Source organism: Tachypleus tridentatus, chromosome 12 (assembly GCF_004210375.1).
Source record: "Tachypleus tridentatus isolate NWPU-2018 chromosome 12, ASM421037v1, whole genome shotgun sequence".
In the NCBI taxonomy this organism is placed as follows: domain Eukaryota; kingdom Metazoa; phylum Arthropoda; class Merostomata; order Xiphosura; family Limulidae; genus Tachypleus; species Tachypleus tridentatus.
Genome location: NC_134836.1, coordinates 92,199,887 through 92,221,004, shown reverse-complemented (window position 1 = coordinate 92,221,004; position 21,118 = coordinate 92,199,887). Strand labels below are relative to the sequence as shown.

At 34.5% G+C, this 21,118-nt stretch overlaps 1 protein-coding gene across 6 annotated transcripts in view; it reads left to right on the top strand.

Moving 5' to 3' along the window:
- LOC143233996 (calcium/calmodulin-dependent protein kinase type II delta chain-like) overlaps positions 1 to 21,118 on the top strand; it is a 159,032-nt gene that overhangs the window by 88,102 nt on the left and 49,812 nt on the right. For all 6 annotated transcript variants that reach the window (XM_076470979.1, XM_076470977.1, XM_076470981.1 and 3 more), the window contains exon 4: positions 11,650 to 11,704. In XM_076470979.1, coding sequence (XP_076327094.1) covers positions 11,650 to 11,704 — 55 coding nt within the window. The remainder of the gene's footprint in view (positions 1 to 11,649; positions 11,705 to 21,118) is intronic.

Here is a 21,118-nt window from a genome sequence, read left to right as displayed (position 1 = left end):
TCGTGAACGCTTTCTAGGATTAACGAGTAAATCTCTTTGTTTGGGACCCGGCATGACCAGGTGGTTAAGGCACTCAACTTGTAATCTGAGGGTCGCGAGTTCGAATCCCCGTCACACCAAACGTGCTCGCACTTTCGGCCGTGGTAAAAGAGTAACCTAAGAGTTGGCTGTGAGGGTGATGACTAGCTGCCTTCCCTCTAGTCTTACAATGTTAAATTACAGACAGCTAGCGCAGATAGCCCTCATGTAGCTTTGCGCGAAATTCAAAACAAACCAAACTGTTTGGTTAAAAGTAAAAAAAGGTAGCAATAGGTGCTGTTGGCCATAGCTGTTCTCCTTGTAGTCTTATCAGTTCAAAAATTATAAACGGGTAGCTGAAATAACCATTTTATAACATTGAAGGGGTACCTGAAACAAAATTTATGTATGAAAACAAACTTCCCTTGACCTCTGTTTTATCTGCGTAGTTTATCGTGTAATTTATTCTTGACAATCAAATATCGGAGCTCGGGTTACTTTTTTTGGTAGTTATACATAATTCCAAAACAGATAAAAATATTCGAATAGTATTTGTTGGGTGCTACAGTAAAACAAGTATGCTTCCCTTTTAATTTCTTTGCAGTTTACCACGACCTTTTGTATTAGAAATCTGTAGTAATTTGGTTTAATATAGGAAAAAAAAGTCGTTTGTCTTTAGTACGTATTGTTTATTTAAAAAAACAATGCGCTATTATAGTTTATCTGCCTTTTTTAAAGAATAGATATTTTTGATTAATATAATGGTTATTATTATTTGAAATTACGTTCACATTAACACTTAATAAAGAGTTTTGGTTAGGAGAAATATGATAACGGACAGAGACATACTTGACACTGTTGAATAAAACAAGATGGAGTCTTCCTAATAGTGTGTATGATACTTGTATTCACATTTTGTTACCACTTCACTAGCTATTATGGCTATTAATGGGAAGTTTACACACATTACATATGGTCTTCTTTGCGTTCTCTTCATAGAATCCCGTTAACACAGTTTAACGTTTTTCTTTTAATTCTTATGCTAATTACATTCAAGACACATTTTGTTTTTAAATCACACTGAGAAAGTAAAAGCAATTGTGTTAAACTGTCCCGAAACTTGAAAAACTTTCAGCATTAAAAGTATTTGTTTTACTTCGCAATTTATATTATTTCAGATGTTATTTTACTTGTAGTAGTCTGTTACATAAGTTGTGTTCGATCCTGATATATGTCCCACACTTCAACGTTTTTTTTGTGTGTTTTTTTCTGAACTTTGGTAATAAATAGAAAATCCCTTTATCTTTCTCCGGTTCACGTATTTACTTAAAATTATAATCTAGAAAGCTTTTATAAATATTCCTGAAGGTATATGTGTGTACTTTGAAATGTATATACATTTTTATGCATTTTTGCTATACCATTTAAAGAAAATTTAATGCCTGTTATCATATTTACAGCCTTAGGTTTTTTTTTTTTTTAGCTGTTTGTAACGAATATGTTGGTTGTTGTACAGTGCCTCATTGTGCAGCTGTGAAAATGTTACCCCTGAAATGGTACCTTTTGTCTAATTCTATTTAACATAAGCTAGGGTAACATATATTTCAAGACTAAATGTATTTAAGAAGATGACCTAAGGTGAGTCTTCATAGTGTTTACTCTTTATTTACCTGACCCGGCATGACAACTGGTTAGGGCGCTCGATTCATAATCTGAGGGTCGCGAGCTCGAATTCCCCACACACCAAACATGATCGCCGTTTCAGCCGTGGGGGCGTTGTAATGTGACTCTCAGTCTTACTGTTCGTTGGTAAAAGCCTAAGAGTTCGTGGTGAGTGGTGATGACTAGCTGCCTTCTCTCTAGTGTTACACTACTAAATTAGGGACGGCTGTCGCAGATAACCCTCGTGTAACTTTGCGCGGAATTCAAAAACAAAACAAACCAAAACTAGCTGCCTTCTCACCTGCAGGGATAAATGTAAGTAATGAAACTATTACAAGCCAAACTACAAACAATACAAAATACACTACTCACAACAACTTATAAAGTGTCCAGAACTACTTCATCAGAATTCATACATAAATACGTAAACATAGCAACAATAGCAGATAGACTCCTACATAGTACAAAAAAAAATTATTTTCACAAATATTTGAGAAAAAAAACGAACTAGTAAGCGAGCTAGACAGATACTGCATACATGATGAGGATAGTCCTAAACACCTTTTCCCAATATATATATATATATATATATATCAAATAAAACTGAAAGGTCACTTACCAACTAAACTCCATGTTAGTTTAGGGATTAACTAATAAACATTTAAAGAGGATTTATGTAAATGTTTTATGGTTAATACCTATCTAGTGATAGTGCAAATTGTTATGGAACTTTTGAGAGAAATGATATATTTGCACCAAGTGTATATGTAGATAGTGCATGAACATTGCCCTGATAGGGGCCTGAGTAAGTGCGTGTTACTCTGGTCCTCGTGTACAGTGTATAAATACACTTGACAGATGTTATACCAATGCAAATGAAGGAGGAATAGATAGACGAAACCTGACCCTCCCGGGTATACAAACACAAATATCCAAATAAACGATAAGAGAGAGAGAGCTGCCTTCCCACTGTTAAATGAGGGACGAGTAGCGCAGATAGTGCTCGTGTAGCTTTGCGCCGAAATTCAAAACAAACAAACTTTATTTACCAACTTCTCCTTTCCCTGGAGTCGCATTTTTGGAAAAGGTTTTATTCTCTATGGAATCTTTTTATTGATGTTTCATCACGTATTAAAGATGGATCTCTGAATAATTTCATACGTCTATAACTATTCTTTGGACATCAATAAACAGAGGTCACTTTGATATATGGGGGAAGATTTTTTTCTCTAGTTACAGTCTTTTAAAATTTATGAAGAACAAAGAGTATTACAGTTGCTGTTAAACTTGTGCAACGAAAACACCACTTAGCTTGCATGAGACTTGTGTACTTTCTTAGCTGCAGACGACGGTGATGATACTGTCGACTATGAGTTCGTGTAAATATTTGCTGCTTGTAGCCAAAATCTGTTACAATTTCTGGTTTGCGATTAGCACTACGAATGTGGTAACGTTTGTCCGAGGTCACTTACTTTGTTTCTACGGGCTAAATACTTGTCACTAATAGCACAACCAACGGATAAAACGAGTGACAGAAGTTGATCATTTCTGTTTATGTAGGTTACGAATTACTAGCCAACAAAAACAAACGGTACTGCAGTCCAAAAACTCCAGGGACTACAAGGTGAAGAGGGCGTTAATAAGGTGATGATCAGGTAACTAACTGCAGCGATCAGTACATGAACCAATACAGTTAACTGTGTACATTGCGCACAAGACCTAAATCGCCAATACAAATAAATAAGTAAACCGTATCAATAAACAGAGGGCCTTTTGTAGTTTTCAAGCTAAAACCTACGCGCGCAGTTATCTGCTAACATAAAGGAAGTTGCTAATATTGTTGTTATTGTGACGTTAAAAAAAACGAAGTACCAATGTTTGTTACAAATAATTATCGATTATTTTAAAATGTGTGCATAGTTTTAAACTCGCTTAAAGGGATTGAAAGGTTCAGGTATAGTGGTAAAGTTATATGTTTATACAATGTTTTTATCTAATTTTGAAGAATAAATAGAGTTAAAATTGGGTCTTCAGTAAATCGAACGTAGCTGTCTGAGAAGGGAATAGTCAAATCAGTACTAACTCGATTTGATCAACAGTTACCTTAAAGTAACTGCATATTTAATATGTACGTGTCTGAATACAATAACACTAATGGATTGTCAGTTGGGAATGGAAGTGGTGTGTGTTAAAGCATTTTGAGTGTTTACTTTCGTATTGAATTTTAAAATTTCCAGTGTTGCTGGTTTACGTGTCTTGCATTTTGCTTTGGAGTATATCTACAAATCTGGAGAGTAGCAATATTTTCAATGGCGTAGCTGTAGGGGCGGCGAGAGGAGCAAAATGGGGCTCGACTCGCTATTCATTTTATCTTTCAACTGAAATATGACTAAGGTACGGTTAGATCATACAACTGAATTACGGCAAACCCTGTATTTGTTACCCTGACAGATCGGTGATAATAGGGAGAGGTGGGGGTGGTAGTGCATGATATTTAGAAATATATACTCTTAACAAAAATATACCTGCCGTAAATCATGACAGAAGAATGACTCCCAAAGTCGCGTATATTTCAGCTAACAACCGGATGGCTTCAAATCTACTTCACGCTCAACTCAAACGACTCGTGATTATCCATGGAATTGTTGTGAAATACTAATGTTCGTTTTTGTGCGAAAGATCCGATTTCTAGTTTATTTTGAAAGGCTTTACACCGATTCGCTACCCGTACTTAACTGTGGCGTACGAATAAGTTCCCAAACCTCTGTACGACACAGGGGTAGGGGCCTTGCTCTTGGCAACTAACCTCTCCCCCAAATTAAAAAAAAAAAGCTATATACATTAAATGCCCCCAATACCTTATTTGCAAATATTAAAGCGGATATATTTCTATAACATTACACATTTTATATACTTTTGAAGATGGTACAACTAAGTTCATAACTATTTTTGTTCGCGCAATCTTACCATTGCTTTAATAAGTAATACTCAGAAAATATCTTTCTTTACGTCCACGTATTTGCTGACAATCTTTCTTCTCTATTATTATCACATGTTTAAATAATATAGAACTAACAACATAAAATAAAAAAATTAAAGAAATTTCCACTGTTTTCCGTTAAAGCGAAAAAAAACCCTGAAAAACGGATCGTTTCAGGGCAACAATCTGAAACAAACCTAAGCTATTTCAGATCAACCTTTATAACCAGTAAGACAGTTCGGTGATGATGATAAACCTTGGAATCATTGACAGATAATGAACAAGAATTTGAAGTTGACGAAAACTACAAATCAGAAGTTCATTCACAATCTTCTAGCTACGTATTCTCGAAATCAGTATTTCTTGTAATGAGGGGGAGATATTCCTCGGTGCAACTTCAATAGGCTTTTGCATTGTGGTCAACTCTAATGTCGTCTTGTAAGCCAACGGTTATGTACAGTGTAAGGCCTATTTCAAGTTTGATAGTTTGTGTAATTTAAGTTTGATTTCACCATCTTTCGTACTTGTTACAAACAAAACCTAATCAAATCAATTACACTGAATACCCTCAACGGTTAGAGAGTTGCTCCAAGATAACACTGTATCTGGAATATTGTTCCTTATACCTTTAAAAGGAACTAACGTTTCGTTACTAGTGGTATGTATAAATATGTGTGCTTAAACAGTGCTAATTTCATTAGATTTGTAGTGTTGTTTATGCAGCATTTAATATGCTTATGTCATTTAAATTTAACGTCTAGCAATTTTTATATCCAGCAAAATCTGTTTGTCGCTCTATAAGAGTAATGAAGCCATAGTTGAGATATACCTTTGTTCCTCCTTTTTTTTATACGAATACCAGATTGTTTTTAGAGTACATGTTTTGAAAAGTTTTAACATTTGTTAGTAACGGTTTTATAAATAAAAACTGCATCACAAAATCTCTCTCTATCGTGCAGTCGAAACAGAATGTATTATTCATGTTGAATGCATGTGATCTTCAAACGAAAGAGAAACTCGCTCTCATGTTTCAAAGTTGATCTTAATTGAAGTACCATTTTCTTATCACACATGTCCTGGTGTGTTCAGTACTCGCATATGGGCTGTCATCATATGCGGGATTAGGTGTTGGCAAAGAGGGAACAGTTGCGCTCAGTTTTTGTTATTTTTCATGGGATGTGGTTTGGCTGGTTTTGAATTGTGCGATAAGGTACCCAAGGGTTATCTACGCTAGCCGTCCCTAATTTAGCAATAATAAACTCGACGGAATGTAGCTAGTCAATACCACTTACCGCCAACTCTTGCACTAACGACTAATGGGATTGATCAATCACAATATAACGTCCCAACGACTGAAAGGGCTACCTTGTACGGTGACGAGGTTCGAACCAGTGACATTCAGATTGCGAGTCGAGCGCCCTAACTACTAAGCAAGCCAGGCCTCTAGGACGTAGTATATACACAACATTCACAGTAAATAAATCAGGCTTATGTTAGCTTATTTTACATATTGGTCCAAATCCCGCCCATGGCCACCACTGTTACTTGCATATACAAAATTGTGTAAAAGTGTTAGGAAAATATAGTATTTTGTCTTTCTTTCCATTTCACGGTGCTAATTCTTCCATGCCATCACAAAACGTAACTTTCAACATTTTAGTAATAGTTCAGTGATCCCTGTTGACAGTGGAATGAGCCAGAGTGAGAATATTTATAACTCATTGGAATTTCCATATACTTATACCAAGGATGTGTCAAAAAGACTCTGCCTGAATGAACATACTGATCAAATTTAGGGTCTGAAATAACCATCATGGTATTCTATATAGAAATAATTTAACATATGGTATTGGTATAAGCTAGAATAAATCAACTTGATAGCACTGCACAAAAATGCCTTGATACAAACAGTGTTTAACACTATATGTTAAGTTTTGTTGTCATGCCACGGCACAAATACCGTAGAGAATTGTCAGTAAAGCAGAGAGTTCGCGTGAAAGCTTTACGTTATACTGGTTGGACTTTTCGATAAATTGCAGCAGACTTATAATGCTCCCCAGACAATGTCAAGTACACCCTAGATTGTAAGACAGAGACAGATAAATTTGAAAATAGGAAAGTAAGAGGTAGAATTTCTAAAGTCAATGACACTGATGTTAAGTATCTTCGTTTATGTAGCCTTCGGGACAGAAGGAAGACTGTCACTGACCTCAACCATGAGATAAACAACCAAATGACAGAAAAATGTCTAGATCAACAATATCAAGAAGACTTAACAAGAATGAAACATTTGTCTGTGTAGTAGTTAGAAATAAGAAAAACGTTTACTTTGATCTGCAAATATTCTCTCTAAAATTTGCTAGAAAGTACAAAAACTGTACTGTTGATGGTTGGAAGAGGATGTTATGGATTGATGAGCCCAACTTTGAAATATTTGGTTCAAAGTGTAAGTTGCATGTCCGGTAGCAGTGAGGTGAAATATACCACAATGTGTAGTACCTACCATGATGCATGGGGGGTGCAATATGCTGGTTTTGGGGTGTTTTTCTGCTGAGGCGACAGGAGATATTTGCAAAATAGACTGAATAATGGACCAGTGCAAGTGCAATCAGATATTGATCCGTCATGGCACACCCTGTGGTTTACGTATTTATCGGTAAAGGACTCTGCTACCAAGGAAATAATGACCATAAACACTCATCCAACTTATGCAGAAATTACTTAGCTAAGGAAAAAATTGCTGGAGTCACTGAAATGGCTTCCACAGAGTCCCGATCTCAACCCAGTCGAACAGATCTTGGATTTGATACATCAGAAACTTTACAAATCAAACGTTACTTCCAAGGAAACTCTATGGGAATATATTAAAATCATTTTGAGTAAAATACCATAGGACAGTTTGACGAAATGTGTTGTAACAGCCCAGTTATTAAAACAAAGGGGGGGGACACGAAATATTAACTGTATGATTAACTCAAATACTTTATCCTAACACTTATGTAAATTACTGCATACATACCTTGTATTTTTGTGATCTTTAGTCATAAATTGCTGAGTATTGTATAACTTTTATTTTGAATTTTAAAACTATTAAACCTGTATGATCGAACACAGCTAACCTGTCTTGTAAATTAATATTACGATTCTAACCATGCATCGACAACGGCTGTTTTTAAACCTGTGTTACTATTAAGGACCATTCATATAAAATCCATTTGAGAGCAGAATAACATATAGTAGTCCAACAGAATTTCTTTTCTCCGAGCTATTAAGTATTCCTTCTCTTCCTCAAGGAGAAACGTGTATAAGAGTTGGCTTAACATATGGAATCGCATTATTCACGCATAAATTCTTGCATTTTAGTTTGGGATAACTGATCGCATGACACCAAGACCTTATTTCTTTATTCCTCACATATTCTGCAGTATTAGATTATAGATTTCGGCTTGTTGTTTATGCAGAGAATTGTTTGCCATATATTACTTTCTTGAATTATTCGATTACTCCTTTGTGGTGAATGACATAAAAATAAATGTGATTCCGTCCTTTATATACTTTAAATAACTAGTAAAAAAAAAAACAGTTGTGGCAAGAAACGATGCGATCGTCAAAGGTAATACCCAAATGCTCATCTTCCCAATGAAGAGCTCGAAAATTCTGTAAACACGTTGAACTACAGAGCTTTTACCATATATATTCAATTTTGATTTTAATCGATGCTAAACAGTACAAAATGATAAGGTACTACTTAGAATGAAAAAAAAAAATTGCCCTTAATAACTTGATAGCACAGATAGCCCATTGTGTAGCTCTGTATTCAGTTGATGGACTGATACCACAGATAGCCCATTGTGTAGCTCTGTATTCAATTGCTGGACTTTAATTTTGTGTGCGTGCATGTCCCCAACACCAGATAAATTGTAATTTTACAAGTGTGAATCTCCTGATTATATTTAAATATTTAAAATTAGAGCCATCTATAAATATGGACTTATTGAAAATCTAAAAGTAAAACTCGTCTTGGATAATTTAGTTACTGAAATAGTATTTTATGCAAAATAGAAGCATGCATTAACATACTTAACGGAGATTTTATTAGATGTTATATTAAGTTCTTCCTCTTTTTAGCGTTAAACTTCTGCAATACATTTAGGAGAATGTGTTCAATTTATATGTAAATTATGAGCTAATAAAGGTAGCAACTTTCTTTACAGTACCGTGTTTTATTGACTAGCATATACATACGTGTGTGCATTTCACTTCGTGGAATTTCTTGATATGTCAAAACGCTATTAATTAACGTCTTTTCTTGGCTGTCATGTGTTATAACACATTTGTTTTTTACGTTCTGTTCAATTTCGATTACTTGTTGATTCTGTATACTCTTCCTCTGCATTTCTTTCTTTATTCTCAGAGCCTGGCAGAAGAGGTGGTCATAATAAATAAATTTAGGTTTGGATGTATAAGCGAAAGAGAGCGAGAATAAGTGTCTTGCTTCAACAGGAAAAATGTAAAGTAACGACTTGTAAAGAAACAGATGACCTGTTTAAAAAATAATTTTATTGATTCGTGAAGCTAAAACTCTAATCCTTGAAACTTTTTGGAAGTAAATAAATCTTGCAAGGTATTTCTTTGCTTGTAGTGTTTTCTGTCTTTTGGATACGTTTACAAGATGTGTCAGATGAAGGTTATAAGGTTATTAGTCTAACTTAATTACAAAACATAATATGCATTCAACTGAAATTTTATAACCAGTTTTATATTCTTGAGAATCGTCAAACGGTCCTGGTATAGCCAGATGATTAGGGTGCAGCCTGAGGGTCAGGGTTTCGAATCCATGTTTCACAAAACATACTTACTCTTCAGCCGTGTGGGCGTAATCCCTGTCGCACCAAACATGCTCGCCCTTTCAGCCGTGGGGGCGTTATAATTTAACGGTAAAAGAGTATTCCAAGAGTTGGCGGTGGGTGGTGATAACTAGCTGCCTTCTTTTTAATCATTTGTTATTAAATTAGAGACGGCTAGCATAGATATCCCTCGTGTATCTTTACGCTTAATTCATAACAAATGAAGTCAGTCGTCAAAAAAATATATCACATTCTTATTTAAATATTCTTCATCCGCCTGTCCGTCTACAGTGTCCACCAAGTAACTATGTTTCTGCTCGAAAGTTTAAAGTCGGTGGAATGCTACTGCACACTGGATGAAAACGACTGGGTAAATAAATATAAGTGTGAATCTTACATTTCAGAGTTATACGGAAGACCTTTCGAGCTTTGAGTACAAAATATCTTAATCCAACGTGCTCGTTTTTGGTTGGTTTTTTGTTGTTCTTATTGTTAATTATACTGTTGTAACAGTTTTAAGATTTGACTATTTTTTTAAGTTTTATAACATGCTTACTTGATAATAGTTCGGTTATTCATTTATAGGTGCAATATTGCGCTTACCTCGATAACTCAAATAAATGCGTCTGAGGGATTACGTTAAAACCAGGGTCTGATATCCGCTACAGGCAGAACACAGATAGTCCATTGTGTAACTTTGCTCTTAACAACAAACTATCGCGTCGTGTTGTACATTGAGATTATTAACGTATCAACGTATTACTGAATTTTTACAAATTATACTCCATAATATAATTTTCTTTTTTAAAATATATTTTTGTCTTTTCGATTAGGCTTATTTGTATGCAATTGCATTGGATTTCTTAAACGTTTTAAATTTAAAATATTTATTATCGTTGATGAGTAAATATAATTTTAATAATACATAGTTCTTTTACTCTTTTCCCACACAACGTCAAATAACAATGAATCACACTGTGGCTAAATAAAACACAACTTATTTTATGTTGTAGTGCGACAGTTATTTTCATGAAGTCACTAAATTGCTTATCTAACGTAACGAGTACGCCTTTAATGTGTAAAAAATGCGTTGTTAATACATCTGCAAACTAGAAAATGGCTTTACAAGATATAGAATATTGTAGTATTTCTTTTGTTTGTTTTGAGAGGTTAAAGCTTAGAACTATTAAAATATCAAAACTCTGTTTAAGTCATAAATGATCATGTCAATGGAAGGATGAGGGCCAGACTTAGCCACTTTGACATGTTTTTAAAGAACGAATTACTTTAGATTTTATATAATACACTTGGTTTGGTTTGGTTTGAATTTCGCGCAAAACTACACGAGGGCTATCCGCGCTAATGTAGCAGTGTAAGACTAGAGGTAGGGCAACTAGTCATCCCCCGCCCACCGCCAACTCTTGGGCTACTCTTTTACCAACGAATCGTGGGATTGACCGTACCATTATAACGCCCACACGGCTGAAAGGGCGAGCACGTTTAATGTGATGGGGATTCGAACCCGCCACCTTCGAATTACGAGTCGGGTGCCTTAACCACCAGGCCATGCCGAACCTTTAATATCCTTCTTCCAGTTGAAATATATTAGTTGTCATGCAGTTTTTTGTATCTTAATTATGCATATTGTAAAATAGTCCGAAAACAAAAACTATCTTGTCAATAGATTTGTAGTTTGATTTTTACTAAAACTATGTCTCTACATGAACATAAACAGGCATTTTTTCTAATCCTGTTTTTAAAATGAAACTTTTGACACACCTACAGCCCTAAAACTTATGCATCTGATCCGCGAACTCTGTTAGCAAAATATATCGATACTAAACCATTAGAATTATAAACGATTTTCTTTACTTTTCTTTATGAAAATCAAGCCAAAGTAATTTGTAAATATTGTTTTATATCTGCTCATGTAGAGTGCTTCTTGAAAATTTTTTAAAAGGATTCGTGTTTAAAACTTTTTTAATGCAAGCATTTGTACTGGATATTTGCTTCCTTCAAAATCCATATCTTCGTGAGAAAAAAGGCGAATGACGAATGTTAATCCATAATTGAGGTAAGTTCAAATGTTTTCTCCACATGTAACTACCTACACTTTATTTCGTTTTCTGTTTTATTTTACAGTTCGCCTGCATGACAGCATCCAAGAGGAATCGTTTCATTACTTAATATTTGATCTGTAAGTACGGTATTGATAAAGTGTTTTTATACATGAAGCTTGATTGTAAATGTTTTGTGTGTTGTTACGTTTTTCTTATTAATAGTAACAGGAAACCAAATGTAAGCTCAGTTTGAAATAATGTTTTAAGGTCATAAACGTAATGTTATATATTGCCCTATAAATCTTTATTAATAGCGGACTGCAGATGTTAAACATACAGTTTAACACAAATGTTTTGATTTAACACATTACTGTGTTACAATTTGCCTTATAAACGGAATCTGTTGATGCCTCAAATTATTGTTATTTATCACAGAGTTATATGAATATATATTTGAACTAAGTTAAATATATCAGACGAATAAAGTTATCTTAACTGTATAATATACGCACTTTACCTGCTTCACTTATATTTAAGACGTTTTTTGTTTTAATTCTCTATAATAAATTCGTATTAACGACGATTGATTTCACATTTTAAATCGAAATTATCTCCCAAAAGATAACCACGATAAGACTTAATTACCTGAACACATAACCCTGGTTATATTTGGAACAAATAGCGTGCCAACTTTTGTGACTTTATCTAACTTCATTGGTAAAAACCTGCAGTGTCATTTAAATATTAACTTTCGAACAGGATGTACGCCATTTTATTAGCATATGGAAAATTCAGTCATTAGTAAACTCAAGTAGTGTAATGCTAACTTGTAATAAAATACATCAACGATAAATCAATACCGATTCTAACCCACTGGTAGTCTATTAATCGAAGCGTCCGAAGTTCGAAACGTGATGCTTATGGACACTCCTAACATATTGAGCGGTGGGCGTATTATAGAAGTGTTAGTAAATCCCGTTAGTCAGCTCGAAAAATTCAGACAGAGTTGTGGCGAGTAGTGTTGGATGTCTACTTTACCTCTGGTTAGTAGTTTAAAATCAGGGACAGTTTTCGCGCGAATCTTGTGAGTCTAGGACCTCGCCGTTTAGCCCACTTTTACATAACGTTGGGGATTTCAATTCCATATCATCAAGGATAATTTAGTTCGATATTCGACTTTTTAATTAATCTTCATTAAATTCACGTGAAATGTCACTTTTGCCAGTGCCTAATTTTTTAATTTTAAGCCCTGAAAAGCCCTTTTCATGTTGCATTAACTAACACAAGTGTTGAATTTCGTGTTTATACTCGCATATCAGGCTATAAAATGAAAATAATTACAACTTTAGACAAAATAACAATGATAATTTGTTTCGATTTTTAAATAATCCTCCCTTTCCTATGGCTGAATTAAAAGTTCACTAGATGCTGAAACTAATTAATGTTTTATTTTACTGTTGAACAAACAAGCAACAGCGGAAATATTATTTACAAAATTAATGCATTAAATCTGCCAACAAATAGTAACTTCTGAAACGGACTAAGATACAAGTTTGGAAACAACTTTAAAAAAAAAATTGTTGTTAGTTGTTACTAAGGTTGTATGCCTTTCACGAAAATAAAAATTTTTTCCCTTGGTGGAAATGCCCTTCATTTTCATTTTGTTCATTTCTAAATATGTTTTCAAGTAAATAAGTCGAAATAGTAAAAAATATTAACATGGTTGGGTGAAAAGTCAAGTTTATATTATACGACACATAATGGCCCGGCATGGCCAGGTGGCTAAGGCACTCGACTCGTAATCCGAGGGTCGCGGATTTGAATCCCCGTCCCACCAAACATGCTCGCCATTTCAGTCGTAGGGGCGTTATAAAGTTACGGTCAATCCCACTATACACTGGTAAAGAGTAGCCCAAGAGTTGGCGGTGGATGGTGATGACTAGCTGCCTTCGCTCTAGTGTAACACTACTACATTGGGGACGGCTAGCTCTCGTGTAGTTTGCGTGAAATTCAAAACAAAACAAACGACACGTTACCTGGCCCTCATTCGCAAAATTGTTCCCAACAGCTTGTTATGATTAAGATAACGTGCTTCCATTTTAAGACTTTTGTTCTTTCTTTTCCTCTCGAATTTAGGAATCGCTCACCATTGAAACATAACAAATTGTATTGGCGAATATTTTCCTGGGATCATATCCCATTCATTTTTGATGTGGTCATTCTGGCAATTAACAATAAAAATAAAGAAACGATCTGTGTTCGCTTCCTACACAAATGACTTCACTTATATAATAGGACTGTAATTACTTATGGACTGCTGTTACCTTACTTTTTGAGTTAGAAACGAAGAAAAAGAAGATGCCATATAGCATGATATACCAGGATATTGATGTTCTGTGCACGTTGAAGATGAAGCCTAATGGGATGTGGGTTTTATGAGTATACAAGAGAAGTATAGAAAGACTATTTATGTGTTGCAAAACCGTCATTGAAATTGAATATATATGAGGATTGAAGAGCATCTTACAACCACCGATCAAGAGAAAAAATACGTAATGCTTCATCGTATATGAGGTTCTTCCAAGTAAAACTCATGATATAAATTTGCCACAAGATATATATTTGTGTGGATAATGTTTAAGACAATTTCTGAAAAATTGCAAAGGAAATACAGATGCCTTACCTTTTCATCTGCTGTGTATAAACTCGAGGAGATGTGTTAGAGTGTTTTGCACAAAACCGGCATTCATCTTATAAAATAATTGATTTGGGCTATTGGCCAGTTCTTAGATGCATAAGCAATAAAATTTCATTTTTTCATCTTTCGGATAGAAGTTGTTCTTTTTAGTAACTGAACTAAAAGTACATGTACTGATATACTTAAATGCATTATCGTAGGTTTTATATTTCTTAATAAAAAAAACTCCTTGTCAGCCTCGTTATTCAGCGCACTCGCAAATAACCGTAGTTTAATTTTAAATTCGAAAACATTTAATAATAATAATAATACAACTACGTTAGACCTGGCATTGCCAAGTGGTTAAGGCACTCTACTCGTTATTTGGACGTTGCGGCTTCGAATCCCCGTTACACCAAACATGTTCCTACTTTCAGCCGTGGGGACATTATAATGGTACGATCAATCCTAATATTCGTTGGTGAAAGAGTAGTCTAAAAATTGGCGGTGGGTGGTGATGACTAGCTGCCTTCCCTCTAGTCTTACACTGCAAAATTAGGAACGGCTAGCGCAGATAGCCCTCGTGTAGCTTTGCGCGAAATTTAAAAAAACAACAAAAACACATACATTAAAGTGAAACGATTATAATAGTACAAGGAAAACGGTTTATATTTTTATTATTTTGTCTTCAAAGTATTATCAGTATCATTTACATTTATTTGTTTGGATCAGTGAACACACTGTGAGAGGATTAGATGTGTGTTTGGATCAATGAATACTCTGTGAGAGGATTAGATGTTTGTTGCTGGATCAGTAAAATTTCTATCAAAAGATAAGATGTGGCCTTGCGGGAGTGTATCGTGCATTTGTGAATAGCGTACCTCTCTGCCTTAAAATTGCTCTCTTGAGGCCAAATTTCTTTATTACAGTAACTGTCAAGTCCCAGTGTTTGGTTTGAATAGCTCATGAGTGTGTTTGTGTGATTTTCGTATAGAAAAGCCACATCGGGCTATCTGCTGAGCCCACCAAGAGGAATCGAACCCCTGATTTTAGAGTTGTAAATCCGTAGACATACCGCTGTACTAGCGGGGGGCAGCTCATGAGATATGGATGGATTATATTGGCTACTTCCATTCTCTTACAATTAATCAGTTCAAAATTAAATACTTATTGTGTAGCTTTGCAAAAATGCTCAAAAACAATTCTAAGAATGTTTAAACTATCATATAAAAATATTAAACGATAGAAAAACTCTAAGTATTTCATATTAATTTCTGTACATGAGAATAATTAAAAGTTTTTCATTACAACTACGCTAAATCAATTTTTTATTTGTTTTTGAATTTCGCGCAATGCTACACGAGGGCTATCTGCGCTATCCGTCCATAATTTAGTAGTGTAAGGCTAGAGGGAAAACAGCTAGTCATCACCGCCCACTGCCAACTCTTGGGCTACTCTTTTACCAGCAAATAATTGGATTGATCGTCACTTTATAACGCCCTCACGGCTGAAAGAGCGAGCATGTTTGGTATGACGGATATTCGAGTCCGCGACCCTCGGATGACGAGTCGAATGTCTTAACCACCTGGCTATGACGAGGCCTGTTTGTTTTTAATCCTCAAAATGTTTTAGAAAAATTGTTCATGTTAGTATTTCTTTATTTGTATTAGAAATCCTATATCATATTAAAAAAACAAAGTGATACAAATTGTTAAAGGTAGTTGAAAATTATAATAGGCAACATAATGCTAAGCTTTCTGAATTTACGTTTTTGAGAATTATGTTTATGCAAGTTACATATACTATAATTTGTTTTATTGCTACGTATAGGTGTGCATTTTTGCTTTATGTACATTGTTGTGATTTTTATTTGTCATATTTAAAACAAAACTACTAATGCTATGTGTTGTTTTTCTTCATTTTGTACTACTGACTTTGATAAGGTAACAACTCAGCAGCACGCTACCACTAACAATCCATGCTAAGGATTGACTGCCACTCGTATCACTCCACCACTACTTAAAGTGTGATGTATATTTCGTGATATTGTATGGATTTGAACCCGATTTGCTAGTTTTTGTATTTAGAGCTCTACTTTAGGGCCAAATTATGTCCATAACTGGATGATAATAGGAACAGTTAATGTGTTAATCTAATGAATAAACTTAGTATTCAGAAAACTGTTTGATCTCGAAGTCTAAATTTAAGGGAAAATCCAGTTCAATACACTTTTTTGTTCAACATGTGTTATTGGTTTATACTGGTTTGGGAGGTTTCCACTCATCTTTAGTAACCATGAACGGAAGTTAACAGAAGACCTATATCACAGTGAAACGTTTTGTTCTAATCTGGTAATTTTATGAATATTAAGAGCATAAGATTGGTATATAATTTTGAACGGGCATTTAGTAAAAGCGATTGAAATTATCGTTTATTTAAGCGACTAAATTTATTGACCCACGATTATTTATATTGGAAAGGAAAACAAAACATGCTTGTACAGAAAATATAAAATTAAAATGTTAATATTTTTCATATCTCTACACGCTAACTAAATTCCCCAATCATCGTGGTTTGTCACCTGTAAGGTTTATAGTTCCAATTCGTATTTAATTTATAATTTATTATTTTGTTCTTTGTGTCACAGTGATGTTTGTGGAATTACAAAGCCGGAAATCGAGTTTCGATATCCATGGTGAGCAGAGCACAGATATCACATTTTGTAGCTTTGTGTTTATTACAAACACTTTTTTTTGTACTTCTTTAAGATGTATTGAAAAAGAAACGATCTGAATAGGATAGATGTATTTTTTATTTCGTCTTTTTTTACTTATTATATCAGAACTACTAATGCATTATGGGCTTGAGGTTACCTGGTTCGTTTGTTTTTGGAATTACGCGCTAAACCATCTATGCTATCCGTCCATAATTTAGGGACGTAAGACAAAGGGAAAGGCATCTAGCCACTACCATCCAACTTCCACTCTTGCGTCACTCTTTTACCATCGAATAGTAGATTTAACTGTCACTTTATATCGCCCCCACGGGTGAATTTGTTTGGTTTGTACCCGCGACTCTCAGATTACGAGTAAAGCGTCCTCATTACCTGGCCATGTCGGACCCCATGGTTCGCGTTCTGTTTACTGTAAAAACAACAGAAAGAACGCTTTGGAGCCACGGGTGCATTATATGAGTGATGTTCGAAAGTAGGTGGTGAGCAATGTTGATTGACTGCTTTTCTCTCAAATAAAACAGTTCCGTAAATCTAAACAAAGATTAATTACGCGTATAACATTTCGTTAAGTTGTACATATAATTCAATCCTTTTTTCAAGAATTATCATGCCACTGTTGACTTTGAATTCCGACTGTCTGTGGCCATCTTGAGATTTCATACTGATAATATTGTCTGACGTTACAAAATACTGTAATTTATATAATAATCTCGGCAAGACTAGCGTCATGTGGAACCTACATTGAAAATTCATCTATTTAAGTCCTTCGGTAGGATAGTAGTAAGCTTACGGACTTACAGCACTAACATCCGGAGCTCGTTCCCCGTGGTGAGCACAGCAGATAGCCCATTGTAAGTTGCTTTACACCAGACAAACGAATATCCATTTCGTAAAATGGCTGTGCATTGTGTAATGAATTTTCAAGAACTTTTGTTTAATCTCTGAATAAATCTGTCAAGTAAAGTAAGGTGCTTCTTTTTTCAATTTTTCATTTCTTTTTCATTTTTTTTCAATGCAAGAGTTGATGTGAGTTCGAATTCTCACAAACTACTAACATACGGATAAAAACATAACCATGACTTGAAAAATACTCATAAGATAAATTTCATAAAATACTACAGCTCGTAGGGCTTAGTAGTATTTCGGACGTAAAATAAAGCTTAACGGTGCTTTATGCATCCTCAAACAGTAAAAATAATGTAGAATTATTGATCTCTAGGGTTGTTAATACCATCTATATTTTCATGCTATATTACGTGCTATGGAGCCATTTCGTGAAAAGGACAACTCATCGAAGATACGTATTTCACCGTTCCTTCAAACAGTGACATCTGCTGGATAAACATGTAATATATTTGTACAAAAATTAACGAACAGCTGACTACATAACAACACAATGAAATCGCCTCTTCTGGTTTTTTTTTTTTTTTGAACAAGTAAACCACGGAAATTTTTACAGTTAATACATTTTACAGCTTTACCACTCGTACAGAAGCGAAATCTGTTGAGAGGTTTTGTTTTTCTTCATCTCTTGAGATAAACTGGGGGAGTCGCTGATCCTATAGATTGTATTCGTCATCAGACTGGCAACGTTTCTTCCTCAATAGATCGATTAACTGAAGTATCTTTTATAACTGAAATGTTGCTTTACGGTGTAAGTATTGAAGTATCTTTTATAACTGAAATGTTGCTTTACGGTGTAAGTATTAAAGGAAATTTAGATCAACTCATTTTTTCTCTGATTTCTTTGAAAATTTTAAAGTTTTATTTAGCAAGTTCCAAAAACATCCGCTTGGTTCCCCTTCTATCATCGTGTTTCCAAAGCCAATCACAGTGAGCGTCGCTTTGTTTGAGTTACTTATTCTTTCACATATTACACCAAATTTTGAGAGATCTTTGCAGCTTTAAATTTGATGTTACACTTCTTTGTCTTCGAGTTCTGTAGTAGCCACTCAGTATCTCATCAGTGGAATCTGACTCGTTAGCGGTTTACATATATATGTATTTAATCTTCATTGGGAAACTTTAGTGTCAAACTTTCTTACAAAATTAACGATGTGTACCTATTATATACCTAACAAAATAATTTTTGTAGAATTGTATAGATTTTTTACCATCTACAGAATAACAGTAAAAATATAAAAACTCCGTCGTAAGGAACTGAGAAGTACAATCCATCGTTTAATTTCCTGTAGTTCTATAGCTCACAAAGGAGAAAGACAGTTTTTATACCAAATTGTAAGTTTCTCGTCCTACATAGTCCAAGTTATTTAAATGAATATCGTTTTACGTCATTTTTTCTGACTTTTTTTGCTTTCAGTAGGTTACATGTACGATAAGACATGTACATCAGTTAAATGTTTAACTTTTAGATAAAACGACAAAGTATAATACTATTTGTAAAAATAAATATTAATCCTATGATGTGTTTGTTTGCATCATTAAAATGCACGAAATAATGAACCCAAACGTTAATAACATTTCATTTTAATTGCGCTTCAATGCTTTTTTTTTTATCATACCATCAGTTTTTGGGATTCTTTCCTTTCTCGAAGTGTTCTGAAATTTTTGCTCATATCAGAACCAACCTTATTCAAAGTAAAACATCCAACCCAGTGTATTTTTCTTCAGGAGTAGCTATCGACATCAAGTCGTCAAGCTACCGTCAACTTATAGAATTAGCAGAGTGCCTCTATTCTGCTAGTAGTTCCTAATACAACTGTTCTTTGTGATTTTTATTTACGTAATTTGAAATTCGGTAGAGGATATTGTCCCGCAGTTTAACGTAATCTAATGGAGACCGTTTTATTTTAATATATGTATTGTAAAGACTTCTTGTTTTTCAAGATGGTCTAAACATTTTGAAACTCTGTAAAATGCGATTTTCCACTCTTCTGTAAAGAATGTTGATTTTGTTATTCCTAACATTCATTCACCATAGAGTGTGGAAAATTGGATGCATGTAGTTAACTTGCCGGCATTTCTTTATCGAGTAGGGTAAAATTGTTTTAAGGGAGTTTCAACTCAGAGTAAAATTTCATTTGAAAAGAAAAAACAAAAACAGGTTCTTCCACTTTATTACTATCAAACATGCGTTATTTCGCTTGGAGGAATGTTTCAGTCGAGAAACTTTGAAAATAACTTTACCGCCATTTTGTTTTTCTCAGTTCGCTACAAATAACTGGGGCCCAGCATGACCAGGTGGTTAAGATACTCGACTCGTAATCCGAGGGTTGTGGGTTCGAATCACCGTAACACCACACATGCTCGCCCTTTCAGCCATGGAGGCGCTATAATGTGACGGTCAATTCCACTATTCGTTGGTAAAAGAATAGCTCAAGAGTTGGCGGTGGGTGGTGAAGACTAGCTGCCTTCTCTCTAGTCTTACACTGCTAAATTAGGGACGGCTAGCGCAGACAGCCCTCGTATAGCTTTGTGCGAAATTCAAAACTAAACCAAACAAATAACTGAAAATGCCAGTTATGTCTAATTTATCGTTCATAGATAGGGAAAAAAAGTTAATCCAATATAGTTTGTCTGTATTGTTGGCAATATGTATAGAGTTACACCATCGATCAAAATAAATCTCTTTTGTGGGCAAATTTCATATAATTTTATTACCTTGCTTGTGAAGACCTTAACTTTTGGCGATAAGCCTCCAGTACTAACTCATATGCTTTAAGAATATCCTCTTTACTCTTATCATAATTCGTATAATATTTTGAGAGAGAGAGAGAGTAGCATAAGTTTTACCAGTTAAATTACTTCGAAATAATAATGACCATTTTTTGGTGGGCTATTCTGCAGTCTGGAAAACTTTCTCAATATTTTAAAAATATTAATCTACTTATTTTCCTTAAAAGGTGGAACTTTAACTTATCAATATATTTAAAGTTGTCGTTTTTGCCATGGTTTATTAGAGCTGAGTCTAATTTCCATTTCATTCAGCTTAATATATTTTAAGTTCGATTTAAATATTAGCGAAATCTCTAACTTATCTTTACCATTCAACTCCGAATGGCCAATGCGGATACTATAACATTCCCCTAATAATTCCTCAGACAGCAAATTGTCGTCGACTGATATTTCAATGATATGTTTTTAGTTCATTATCTCATTGATTTTTTAACTTCTAGTTTT